General features: G+C 41.0%; 1 protein-coding gene across 1 annotated transcript in view; it reads right to left on the reverse strand.

The window, feature by feature from the left end:
- Positions 1 to 1,250: 1,250 nt before the first annotated feature.
- Positions 1,251 to 13,749, reverse strand: part of CYB5B (cytochrome b5 type B) — a 12,998-nt gene continuing 499 nt past the window's right edge. The window contains exons 2-5 of the mRNA XM_085305730.1: positions 7,001 to 7,129; positions 6,441 to 6,467; positions 2,984 to 3,015; positions 1,251 to 1,956 (exon numbers count right to left, since the gene is read on the reverse strand). Coding sequence (XP_085161856.1) covers positions 1,866 to 1,956; positions 2,984 to 3,015; positions 6,441 to 6,467; positions 7,001 to 7,129 — 279 coding nt within the window. The 3' untranslated portion in view covers positions 1,251 to 1,865. The remainder of the gene's footprint in view (positions 1,957 to 2,983; positions 3,016 to 6,440; positions 6,468 to 7,000; positions 7,130 to 13,749) is intronic.

The raw sequence follows: 13,749 nt of genomic DNA on the forward strand, positions 1-13,749 counted from the left end.
TCATGTTAGTATGATTAGATCTATTTTCCATAAACTTATGTTGAAGGACATATTGCCTACTTTAAGACCTGTATTAATCTATGACTAAGTGGCCTATCACCTTTATCCCTTGAAAGTGTAGCTAAATGGAATTTTCCAGATCTTTCCCACTGGATTTTCCTTGGCTCAAGTTTATAGTCTTCTGTTATACTCTTCTTAGGAYAGAATAAACAGAACATAGACCACCAAACCATTCAGGGCAAAATGAAGGACAAATGTAGCTTGCAATAGGATACCCAAGAGCCGTTTGCAAGAAACTTTGGGTTTCCCTAGGTTGTGCAGATTAGCCAGACAATTCACCGTAAGYGACCAAACAATCTATGGCAAAGTCCTGCAGGAAGAAAGGCCTTTAAGGGAACTCTTTTGCACCTCTACTAAACAGTGAATGATGAGTTGTGACATACAGGAGAGTAAAGAGAATAATGCAGCCTGAACAATGCTCTCCTTTCCTGATGACCGTGCACTTCATTGGCCTTTGTTTCTAACAGGGTAGAGTGCAATGCCACAACATCAAGAAATTGTTCTAAATAACCTGGGGAGCACAGTAGAGAGATGTGAGGAAAACAAACGTATTCCTCAGGAGGTTTTTACAAAGAGGGCTTCCCTTTTTGCTGCAATTCAAAAAAAGGTGACCAGCTTAAAGCAATTAACGAGGAACCAATGTCACACAGTACTGCTGAAGGACATCAGGCACCAGAACATGAGTTCCCTTTTCCCAGCATTGCCACTCCAGTTCCTGAAGCCATAGACTAACATGCTGGAAGGGCTGGAAAGATTCACATCTTACAATGCTTGAAACACACCTTACATCATCTCTACACCGTTAGAGGCCGACTACGCAGTAAGCAAAAATAGAGRAAAGGAAGAACATCTTACTCTAATTCCAGGACAAAAATATCATTATGCATAAATCCCAAGTGGATTTCCCCCCCCCCTTTTCATTTGGGAGAAAATGCAGCATTTGGTTCTTTTTCCTCCCATCTGGTCTAGATTCACAGTAAGTAAGAACGAGTTTTGCTTCCAATATATGTGTCAGACCAAGACTTTGGGAAGAAAGAAAATCACCATTTCAAGAAGCCACGTGTCAGTTCCTGTTTCTGGTATCACCACATGCAGCACAAAAGCACCGAACAAACCAAGATCCAAAGTATAAATCGTTTCATAGAATACACATGTTAGAGACAAGTACAAATATTACAAAGTGAACTGAATCGCTTTTAAAATACTTATATTTGTTTAACCGTTAAAAACAGACACATACAGAAAGAGGTAGCAAAGCTAACAAATTCCTGCTGCTCTAGTTAGTGTTGCCTGCATGCACTGGGGAAGCTACKATTGTACTGAATCTCTGGATATCTTTTCTGGAAAGGACTGTAGACAACTTGCAGTTTATTTCTGACAATGCTATGTGAAAGATTGAGGCAGTCCACAGGCTCACTAGCAGCTGTTTCACGTTGTCTGTCTGGCTTAACAAAAAGGCATTGAAAGAAAAAAGTTATTTGTGTTTTACTACGGAGAGAGAGAAAGAGAGAGAGAGAGATTGTGTGCGCGGGCACACACACGCGAGGGAGACCACACACAAACATGAAGGAGTAACAGGAAGTTGCACTTGCCCTGCCACAGAGTGAAGCAAAAGTAAGACAAGGTCTGTTTGTCCCAGAGTTAGGATAACTCTGGTATTAGCTTGGTCCCATGGATATCAACATCATTTTACAGACTCAAAGCTAAAGCATAAAAGGTTAAAGAAACCAGAATTCCACATGGTACATGCATACACTCTCTCTCACACCCTCTTTCAGGCTTTCCAAGGTTCCAGCAAGGTCAGTTCAAGAGGATCTCCCATCCAACATGTAATATCGATACATTAAACCTATGACCAGCGCTCCGAAGATGGGGATTAGCCATGTTGACCAGAAACTACAGGGAGAAAACAAAAACAAAAAACCCACACACAACATAAAACAGAAGAAATTATCATGTTAATAATTTATTTAAGATGTTCATTACTTATTACATGTCTGCTTTGATCTAGGAAACTCTCAAGACCTGTCTCATCAGCTAATAGACTAACCCTATAGGTCTCAGACTCACAAGGTAGGACAGCTCTAGCAATCCCCACACTCAGTGCTCTGCCTGGCCCCTTAGCAAGGCCCCTAGCATTGCAATGATGGCTTAGTTGCTTATAAAACAGCAGCTGAACTGCTGAAGTTTCCAGCCTGCCACATACAGAAACCAATTTGTTTTTTGTTCTTGCTTGTTTTTCTTTTCTTAAATAAGCCAGGCTGTAATTTGTGCTATACAAACAGCTGAGTTGACTCAAGGATGGAAATTGCTACAGCTATCCCACAATAAATCTTCTTCACTCATAAACCAGAAGCCACAGGCATCGGTAAGACTCACCTTCAGCAGTCTCCTTAGCAAAAAAGTTCTGCGTCATGTAAGAAAGACCAGAGCCTTGTTCTGGTTGTAAGCACTGCTGAAATTTCAGCTAAACCAGGCTGATTGCTGTAAAGATCCTCCAAAAAATGTGTATCACTGTGTTGCACCAGCACCTGGCTCACAGTGATCTGCAGTAACCTCCCAAATAACCACGGTAGTGCAAAGGGACTGCAGCCACAGTCACATACGATGAACATAAGGGCCAGAAACTGCAAGCTGCAAAATACCAGGGCTCCCAGGGTGCCTGTTCTGCCCAGTGTGGAGAAGGGGACTTCTCACCCCCTGTGGATATGGGGGCTGTGCCTCCATATCCAACAGGGGACATACAGGCTCTAACAGATAACTCAGTGGCTCAGTTTGACAAATTATTTTGGACTATCTGTTTGCTGGAAGGCCAGTGCAGTAATATCACTGATTTTTTTTTCCTGTCCATCAGAGTTAATATGTCATTCTACAAATGACAAGTCCCAACCCCTCAATTTCTTATTTTAAGAAGATACTATACCTTGCTTGGCCTGAGGATGTCACATTTGCATCCTGAAGGAGGAAAGGGAAGGGAGTGAGCAAGGAGAAAAAAGAAACATTACACATATGCTAATAAAACTACAAGACTGAATATCTGATTACAGAAACTTTTTCCACAAACACTCTTATCTTTCCTTGTCACTAAAGCGGATGCTTCATGTGGATGCTTGCCTTCTTCCCTACCTCTGCATTCTACCCATCAATCCAGTTCCTCCTACCCAGCCCTCAACCTCACACTGGAAGTTACACCTCTTTCAAATAAAAGCAGATCTTGCTCATCACCTCACAAACTGGTCTCTTCATTTTATATGCTATGAATGAGAACTTGCAGACTCCCTCTGCTTGATATGGACAGTCTTTTCCCTGTGATCCCTTCTCCAAAGCTGTGTCCACTTCCCTATTTTCTCTGCTACTGCCTGATCACTCAAGCATATAACCACTAAGTTTTCTTCAATTCCTCCCTTGTGTACAAACTGTTTCCAAACTTTAATATTTCTTCTTTCATAAAAGTTTGAGGATTTAACCACTTCTGCCCAGTCAGCTGAAATTCTCATTGAGGTTTTCATCAATTCTATGTTGACTACTGCATATTCTCTTCCTCTATGGCCTGGCTGATGCAATGTTACTGCTCTCCAGTCTAATCAGTATCTACCTCTCAAAAATCACCTTTCCTGCCCATCCTAAACAGTATTATCTCCACTTCCTGAGGGTCTTACTGCTTTCTTCTCTGCCATAATAAATTCAGCAGATGCTGAACACTGTCAAATAACTGGGGGAAATTACCTTTGAGCAGAATCACAAGAGTGTATATGTAGAACATTTTTTTGTCTCCTTCCTCCTCCCATTTTTCTTACACTTCTATCTCTTGCTATAATTTTTAAATATAGGCCCAAATATAATTTAAAACTGACTTTGCACATCAAAAAAAAAAGTAGCTCTTAGCTGTTGATATAGGGAAAAAAAAAAAGCAGATCTTAGCTGTTAATAAGTCACTGGACTTTCTCCTTAGAAGCTTTTGTAAATTCTGAAAACAATAGAAATCAATTTTCCTGTTCACCAGTAAACATCTTCAGAGATTCAACAAGGTTAAGCACCACTTATCCTGGTGCTCTCCTGTCTTTCCTTAGACAGTATTATAATCCACACTTTTTTTAAAAAAAAACTAAACAAAAAAGTAATTTGCAAAAATATTCAATGCTTATAACCAAGAGAGCTATTCAGATTAATACACACACTTCAGGCCTATGATTCCATTTGTGAAACAGAGTTAAATCAAACAATAAATTGAAAGATGAATATATGCATAATCATGTAGCTCCACTTTATAACTAAGAGTAGGTTTTACCTAGCCTGAGCTACTCTTTCTATGGCTAACTGTAACAAACAAACATTCCCAAGGGCTTCAGTTGCTGCTCTCTCTGCTGACAGTTTCCTTACTGATTCCTGGTACTCTGCAAGTGGCCCTGCTTTGAACAACATCTAATGAAAGCGTTGTTGAAGGCAGAGCTGTCTCTGGTCCAAGCCTTCAAGCCAACCAAGAAGAGAAGCCAGCTGCAAGACACATGTTTACCTCTCAAATGGGATTCTATTTATTACCATTTCCCCATCTCCATCCATTTCAAAGGCATTTTTGCAATACTGTGTCTCATTCTGATCCAGGAGTACCTGAGTTTTAAGCAACACCAATGATTTTTCAGGCAGTTAACAGAGAATTCTTGTTTTACAGCCAACCCCACAGTGGCTGTGCATGTCTCCTGGCTTGAATGTAACAACATTAACAGCCTGGTGATCAGGACACAGTGAGTTATTAAAAAAAAAAAGAGAGAGAGAGAGAGAGAGAGAGAAAGTCTGTGAGTCTGTGGATCAAGATGTGGAAATAACATCAGTGATGGCACGGGAGAAAGGGCACAAAAAACACTTCCAATTTCACACTGAAGTGCCTGCTGAGCTCCTGAGCAAAAACAAAGGAATAATTTGCTTGGCAGATTTATTCATTACTGCAGTTTGTGTAAACATAAAGCCATAAGCTCTACAGGAAAAAAAGAGAAAGTGTGACTCAACTTCTTCCTTCATTTTCTGAGCCACAGGCAATGAGCAGTGAGGCACACAGTGCGCAGTGCCTTGCAGAGAGTACAGAAAGGATTTTCATGTAATTAACCCAGCTCCCCCTACTATTTTGACAGAAATTTATAGCAGCAGTTCTGCATCTCTTCTCAGACCTGCAGCCCCCAAATCAGCATTAACAATTTATATCTTGCTTCCAGCACCACTTGTATTTCTTCTAACTTCACAGTCCACACTGGGCAACACTGTTCTAGAAGAAGCAATGTCTGTTCCTCCTTGGCTAGAACAACTAGTATCAGTTAAGGCTCATGCAATTTGTTAGAGTAGAAAAGTTAGAAGCCTAGTAATTGCAAAACATCTGGTTCAAAGTCAGCATGTAACAACACAACATTTCTCTTTGCATACCTCCCTCAGCTTGCCCTAGCTCCACACAAGAGCTGTGCGAACTTGGCCACCCAAAAAACAATATAACAACTCAGTACTAAGTAGGAAAAACAGCCATCCATAGAGAAATTGTATGTCTGAACATGCACCTAGGCTCTAGCTTTCCTCCAATAAACATAAAATTAGCAAGGCTAAGGCCTGCCAGATGGGAACAAATTCTGTGTTTAAAAAAGRGAGAGAGAGCAAGAGAATTCCTTTAACATGCAACATTTGCATGTTTAAGCCTCACAAAGTTAGTATATGTTTCATATACTGGGTATGAAAAGAGAATACAGATACGTTTAAATTATAGTCAGCCAGCAAAGGAAATCTACAGCTTCTGGCAACTTTACCTATTTTAAAAATTTGGAATTTCTGTTTAGTGGCTAAATTTACAGTATTTTAAATGTAATAATATCTTCCCACCAATTCAGTGCCGCTACCTCCATATGAAAAAGAGAAGCAGTTTAGCTACCCACAGCAATATTACATTAGAGCTGGCAATAGAAAAATTAAGTGTACTATTCATCTACTACAATTACAAGGAGGGTTTTTGTAGATGGCTTGACAAAGAACTCCAATTCCAGGCAAGAATGCTTTAAAAGCCCAGGAGCAAAGGACAAAGCACACAGGCAGTATAAGAGAACATGTGTGCAGCTCTTTCTTAATCTCCATTTTGAGAGCCCTGCTATGACTGGCACTGACTAGAGCACCTCTGCCCCAGAAAGCATCAGTCCAAGAGATTAAAGTAATTCTGTGTAAGTAGAACTCTTTCTAGGTGTCTTCAAACTGTTTAATTAATGCTTGTGCACAGTGTTTTCCATTTAGGGCAAATCCCAAAGCCATTCAAAAAAATACTACATGGAAAAAATAGAGTATGTACTAATTTAACAAAGTATGATTTCCTCAGCATTAAATTAAAATGGAAAAATAAAACACTAATAGCTTACCTGAGAACCTTCATTTTTACGGTCGTGCTGTCAAGGGGGAAAAAAAAGAAAAAAAAATAAGTACTGACTTTAAGAGAAGCCTGTAGTCATCATGAAGGAATTATTCTGTACACAGTCCTCATCAAATGTGCAAATGTCTGGACTCTAGTTTTCAAGTCAGTCACTCCTTTAGCACCCAAAGGCACTGGCTTTGCAGCAGGCAGGAAACTAGTGTTCATGCCATGCACCTGTGAACTCTCACCCTCCTGAACTCTAAACTACAAGGCAAGGGGAAGTTACAGTAGCACCAGCTAAAGGAGGGAACTGATTAGATTAGCTTCTTTAAGTGACACTTATTTAACTGTAGTCAGAAATCAGTTCTCAATAGGGGAAAGAAAAGACTCATTCAGTTTTGTTTCCTCAATAGAGATCCTGGATGACACACAGACTATATAAAAACCTAACTACCTACTTACTTCGCAAGGCAAATCTTGGTGTATTGGTTTGCTGGGTTACATAAAGGAGGGTCACACTTTTACACAGCTTTTTAAAGAAGGCTGTCATGCCCAGCTGGTCCTTACCGGGTGGATCTCCCCTACATAGTACTGCTTGAGCATTTCCCTGGCATCTGTGGAATGCCCAACATCTTCAAAGCTTTCTGTAGCATCTCTACCAGCCTGTTCAAGCAAAACTTCTTCTCCACCTGGATGCTGGAAAAGAAGACTTCAGGTGAGCAAAGGGCTAGATGCAAAAAAGGCATCTCTCTCCCAACCTTTTCATGTCACCACACGAAAAATAAAGACAACATCAATGCAACAGAATACAACACAATTCAAGACAACATCATATGGTAAACCTTACCAAAGACCTCTCTGCACACAGTCACAGAAAACTGTCAGACCATGACCCTAACGTTAATCAGAGGTGTCTGATGTGTCAGAAACAGCACGAGCAGTATAAACTGACGAAAATCTCTAGTGCTGTTCTGTTTTCCTTGATGGGTTGGGCTCCTCTCTAGCCCTGTCGATACCATAATTCCAGGAACAGACCTGGCAATGAAAAGCACTAACCACAAGGCCAGCAAAATACAATCTCTTTACAGTGTGTGTGTGTGTGTGTGTGTGTGTGTGTGTGTGTGTATGCGTGCATGAACAAATAGTTTAGTTTAAGCTATCAGCTAATCCAGTTAAACCAATAAAGTGATCAGGATTCTGAGAACATACACAGGGCCTAACCCAGTTTTTCAGAGCATCAGGCAACTGAATGCACTCATTTAGAAGATGAGACTTGTTCACAGCTGCCTGAAAACACCCCTACAACCTAGAAGTCTGGAACAGGAAAAGAGACGTTAGATTAAATTTCATATCAAAGGTCTGAAACACCTGTTTCTCTCTGTAATACACTTTTTCTTTATGCAAGCATAGAATAGTTGTCAATGTCCTTCTTCCTTCAGACTGTCTGTTCTGCTACCAAAAGTCTAGATATTCCCCCCTGGATATCAAGTCTCACACCAAACATACTCAGTTATCGACACAAAACCAGGCCAATTGTTTACTCTAGTAAGTTCTTGTGGCCAACTCTGCAGTCCTCATACCAGCAGAGCTCTTTATTCTGAATAAATCCCTTTGTTGACCAAGTATGTAAGAAAACCATCAATGTGGAGCTTTCCCAGCAGCCATGAAGGGCAAAGTCTGCAGTCCTTGGACACAGTTTGGTTTTACAGCTAAGGCAATTTAATGACCAACTGCTACCAAGCAAGGCTCTGCCCTGCTCCTTTTGCATCCTGATGCCATTTCTCATGCACCAATGCTCGTGCTTATTTGATCTTGGAGGGAGTCACATCAGGGACTACCCTAGCAGAAAACCAACCCTACAGAAGAGAAAAGGAACAGATTCTCTGCCAGGGTAGCCAGACAGCAGCTCTGTGAACCAGCTCACTGCAGTTAGATGCATGTCTGCTCATACAAAGGAACGGATAGGAACACGCAGGCTAGAGCAAGACCATCCTTTAGACCATCTCTCTGTAGCAGGATTTACTTTAAGCCTTCAAGAAGGACTCCTGAGAAATCTCATTTCAAATGGAAAAATATCAGAACTAAGGTTTTAAAGAATTAAGATTATTTTCATCACCATCAACCCTAAAAGAACAGGCAAAACCCCTCAAAAACAGGAAAATGGAGTGCACATCAGCTCTCGGTAATAATCTGTCTTTGCATGTACAAGGGAAAAGAAATAGTAAAGTAAGTACAAGAGAGAAGAATGGTAAAGGTTACTTCTCCTTACATGTTTGGGTCTGAAGCCTTTCTATGCACTTGCTAAATCCACAAGTAAGAAAAAAAAAATCTTTATTCATGCACATTTGTCCTTCGCTATAATCACCAAGTCAAAGAGAGGAAAAAAAAAAAAAAGAAAAAGCTCTTCAGTATATTTGATATATCGTATTTCTGAAAAGACTCCCTAGTCTAGGCACCTACATCTGCAGCCAGACAGTTCTTACCTTGTCATACCTGAACAAATGTAAAGCCAGACTATTTGTAAAAGAAGTCACTTACTCCACCACAGAACTTCCCAAAACTACAGCTCCCGCAGGAAAACACAAAAGCTGCAAATTACAGACTCAGAAAGCCCCCTGTATTTCCAGAGGAAATAACAGCTGAAATGAAGGTCTGTTCATTCCAGAAAGAAACAGACAAAATCAAACAAGAACGGCAAGAGGTGGCCCAAGAGCCTCTCCTCAGAAGTCTTACACAACAACAGTAACAAACCTGGAATCTCCTCGTCACCGGAGTCAGAAACACACACAACAAATAAAGTACACACTGACAGCAACATTAATAGTCTCATAGCACCAGTTCTGGAAGGATATGATCAATGCTACTGAGTGGAGAAAATAAAGACTTTTACGGGGAGAACACTCTCGTTTGGAACTGAAAACCACAACAATCATAACTGAACAAGGTCCCTTGCAGGGTGCCTAACCCAGACAGTGCAGGAAGAGCACTAGCCCGCCCTTGTCCCAGTCAGGAGATCTACGGGGGAGTAAAACCCAAGACTTACTCATTCTCTGCAACACTTAGAGCTACAGTAGATACTCTTGAAAGGATCATTTTAGTGAGCTGTTTGAATCAAATACTCTAAATTATTTTTTCCAAACTGAGTCCCACAAGGCAGTGAAGAACAGCAGAAGCAGGAAGCTCTATAACCCCAAATTCATTCCAAACTCACTTCAGACATGCCACTGATGCTGTAAGGTGGCAAGTTAAAAAAAAAGAAAAAAAAAGAAAAAGAAAAAAGTTTGCTCTTGATGACTCTCTCCATAATTATCCTTTAGGAGCAGCTTGCACAGTTCATGTTGTATGTTCAGAAAGCAGGATCCTCTTTATTCATGAGACCTCAGAAGACGCTCTACTCTATGTAGCCTTTAGAGGGAATTAGGAGTAAACAAGAAGCAGCAACAGGTCAGAATGTACTGTTGAAAGGAAGGCACCGATAATGCAACACAGAAACTCACCACAGAAGCTGAGAGCCTACAGCCACCATTTCACAAACTCCAGGTGCCAGTCTGTATACACATGGCTGACAACTGCTGTTACAGACTCACTGTAAACTACAAATAAGCTCAGAAGTGACCCTAAGCTCTAAGACTAATTAGATTGCTGGATCAGATAAGACATCAGATTGAGGAGAAGTGCAAAAGCTTTTAGTCCTTGCTTCCAATAAGCCATAACAGAAAAGAGTATTACTGTGCAGCAGTTACATGCCAGTACTACACAAGCCCAGAAAAAAAATGGACAAGGAACCACTTAGACAAATGTTGCTCATCATCTACACATCCTCCAAAGCTTGTAAGACAGGGAATTAGTTTATCCAAGAACAACTCTGCAGAGCTGGAGCAAGCCAGCACAAGCAAGAATAGATCTTCAACATCCCCCTGTCTCCCTCAGAGAGATACATCTGCGTATACAGGAATTAAATGCAGATTTCTTACAGCTCGTGCAGTAAGGGAGTAATCACCTGGTACTTCCCTTAAGTTTTCCCTCTCTACTTTCATCTCGGTGATAATGCTCTGAACTACTAGGTCTTCAGAGCATAGACTCTACCTTAGCCTTATACTTTCCTGGAAGGTGTGTAGCTTTCTGTTAGAACAATATAATTTTGAAAGAGAAGCTATTATTGAAAGTGTATTTCCTTTTCCTGTGAAATACAGTTTCAAGAACATTTGTAACTGACTCACAAATCTGGGCTATAGTGGTCACAGCCTAGACTCATTCCACTTGGAAACTCGTTCAAACAGATTTCTAGTCACGCTTACCATAGGTATGATAAGCAGCAGCACATGTCAAGACATGAAGCCCTAGATGCTGCAGGACTCAGATAACCTACAAAAGTGTAAAATGAAGAAATGTGCATCTCTGAACTCCTCCAGTCTTATGTAAAATGGAGATAAAACACATTCTCTATCACAGGTTTGCCTGTGAGAGTAAGTATATTACAGATTGTGCACAAGTCAAAAGCCAATGTTGGTGTGGTGGGGGTGTAAGTGTGAGCAGTGGGCTCAAGAGAGATTCCAGATCTTTTGGAAACATCTATGAAATTTTAGATGCTGTCTTTTGCATATCTCCTGCATTTTGTTCATGTTCTTCTAAATCGGTGGGCTTTTGCTAGGTGACAAATATGTCTTAGTTGTAGCTTCCATTACAGAACTAAAACATTAATTAGACGTTTAAACTGATCTATATTGTAACCAACAAACAGATTTGAAATTGTCTAACTAATGGCTGACCTACTGTACTTAGTCTGCAGGAATCACAAAGCAAAATTCTACAATATTTTTGCAGTGAGGCTTCTTAAGAGATTATGCAATCACTCTGAGATAACGCTTCAGTGGAATTCAGCAATCCTCAACAAATAATCTGYGGCCAAGGGCCAGAAAGGGCAACAATTAGGCACTGCTTCAGTGACTATACAGGATCAAGAGGAAATATCACACACTGAAGCCGTGACATCTGCTGAGAGCAGCTGAGAGCACTAATGCAAAACAGTTTATCAGATACAATAGTAACTTCTGAACAAGAAAGCATTTCTGGTTCTCAGCATCTATACATTGTTTCTCTATCATCTGATCGATTACAGTGGCAATAAAATGTACTTTTGCCAATAAATTAGAGCCTGATCTACATTTACAAGTTTCACTGTGTCAGCGAGTGTGTATGTATCAGAGAGATATTGTTGTGTTAGCCATTCTGCCACAGTTGTAACGGTAGCCATACTCCTCTTTCCCTCCCTAATCCAAGTAGATCTTTTTCATGTTGCAACAAGGCAAATGTGACAAAGGACTGGGAAAGAGCAATGCCAAATACCACTGCAAGAAAACATTCAGGTCACTGCTAAACCTGCTGTTCATCACCTCACTTGCCATGGAGGAATGAGACGCTTTTCTGGGCTCATTTACAAAAAGATCTGAGGAATGCTGAAAGTGTCCCAGAGAGCACGTCCCAGATGCCACTACTTACACTAAGAATGCTGAGATGACAACTGACTACTACAGACTTAGTCCATGCTCTGAAACACAGGGTCATTCATTCTGTGGGTCTTGAACACCTTTTTCTAACACTAAGTCTGAAAAGCAACAAGCAGCAACCATAATTTAACTCTGATGGAAGTGTAAAACAAGGCATGTACTTTCTCCAAGTACTTCTCAGCCTCCAGCTGTTTTTAGCTCTTCCTAAGCCCTGGATGTTTTGCCCCTTAGTACTCAACAGTGAATTGCTTTTCCAGGTTCTTGTTCTTTCTTTGTCTGAATCCCTGTTTCTTGTACCCACAATATCCTTCAACAAAGAGTTCCACAAGTCTATCCCCTATTACACTAAGAAACACCATTTGCTTGTTTTGAACCTGGTTCTAACCAGCTAAGCCAGATGTTTCGATGTAGGCAAGCCTGAAGGATTTCAGAAACCAGTGGAGTAAGAGAAGTTCTTTAAAATACCATGCCATCCTGTCTGTTTCATTTGGTCAGCAAACCTCACTCAGCCCACAGCTTTGTATTCCATTGCACTCCTTCAGGAATTTGACAGGTGCCCAGATTACAGATTTGGCCTAATGCAGGGGAACACAAGCATTAGAATGGGTGTGCATGCAAAAGGAGGCAATCAGCTGCTCAAACAAGTGCCAGCTTGAAATCTCCTGGCCTTCTGAAGAGACTCAGGGCTAGGAATCTGACTACCTTAATTCAACTTGTAGCTCCACCACTTAACAGCTTCTTGATTTAGAGTAACACTCAGTAAGATTGCCTTCTCTTGCCTGTTTATAAGTCTTCACAGTTTGTATCCTATTGTAGATGTATCTGATGAAATGAGCAACTGGTCCCTCACCTCAGTTCACACACATCTATGGGCCCTCCTGTAAAACAAACAGCCGAGTATCAGCTGATGTTTTTTCATTCCACTACTGCTATACAGCACCAAAACCACACTTCTACAAGGCACTATCCCACTGTCCCACAGACATTTGTTTTGAGCTTTTCAGTGTATTGGACGCCTACAGCCTCTGTCAAATTGTGTCTTGAAAATACCCAGCTCAGCAGGCTACTTTTCAGATCTTCCACCTGTCAAAGATGCATCTGTAAAGAATGCTGGAGTATCAACTGTAGACACAGATGAGCAGAGGACCTACAAGCCAGGATCAATTTACAGTCCTGTAAAGAAAAGCAGGATTTTTTTTACTACAGAAGTTGCAAACAGTGCATAATTGACTACAGCAAAGATCAATTTAAGCCATCAAATATATAAAAGACACTCCACAATTTGCACACTGAAACATCTTAGAAGTTCCCTTAGAAAAAAAGTTGGGGAGAAGGCTCAAAGCGTAAGTCAGATTCTGAATGAAGTATTATGATGCTGGATCCAAGCAACAAAACTGATCATTCTGCTCTCAGCTCCTCAGCTTCATCATTAAATGTTATGACTACACAGAAGACATGCTTTAATAACATATGCCTGGAGGACAATCAAAGCTGAATTTAGACAGGCAAAAGCAGCAAGCAGGAACATGTAMATTTTCAATGAAGTTCTCTTTTTGGAAGCTGTTTCTTTGATTTTCACCRTGTTTCCCTGTAGATGCCACAAGGTGTTTGGTGTTACTCAGAGACGGGATAAAATGGCTTTATCACCATTCCCTCACGCTCTATTTGCGGTGCCAAATACTAGCGGCACCATCCTCGGCTGCCTTAAACCCAGAAGCGCTGGGTCTCCGAGCAGCTTTTGTCCCTATAGCCGAGGGATTCTGTCCCCCAGAACCACCCCCGGGGCCCCCTTCCTCCCCCCCCCCCCCC

This window comes from Rhea americana, unplaced genomic scaffold (assembly GCF_003343005.1).
Source record: "Rhea americana isolate MKP2758 unplaced genomic scaffold, rheAme1 scaffold_226, whole genome shotgun sequence".
NCBI classification, from domain to species: Eukaryota; Metazoa; Chordata; class Aves; order Rheiformes; family Rheidae; genus Rhea; species Rhea americana.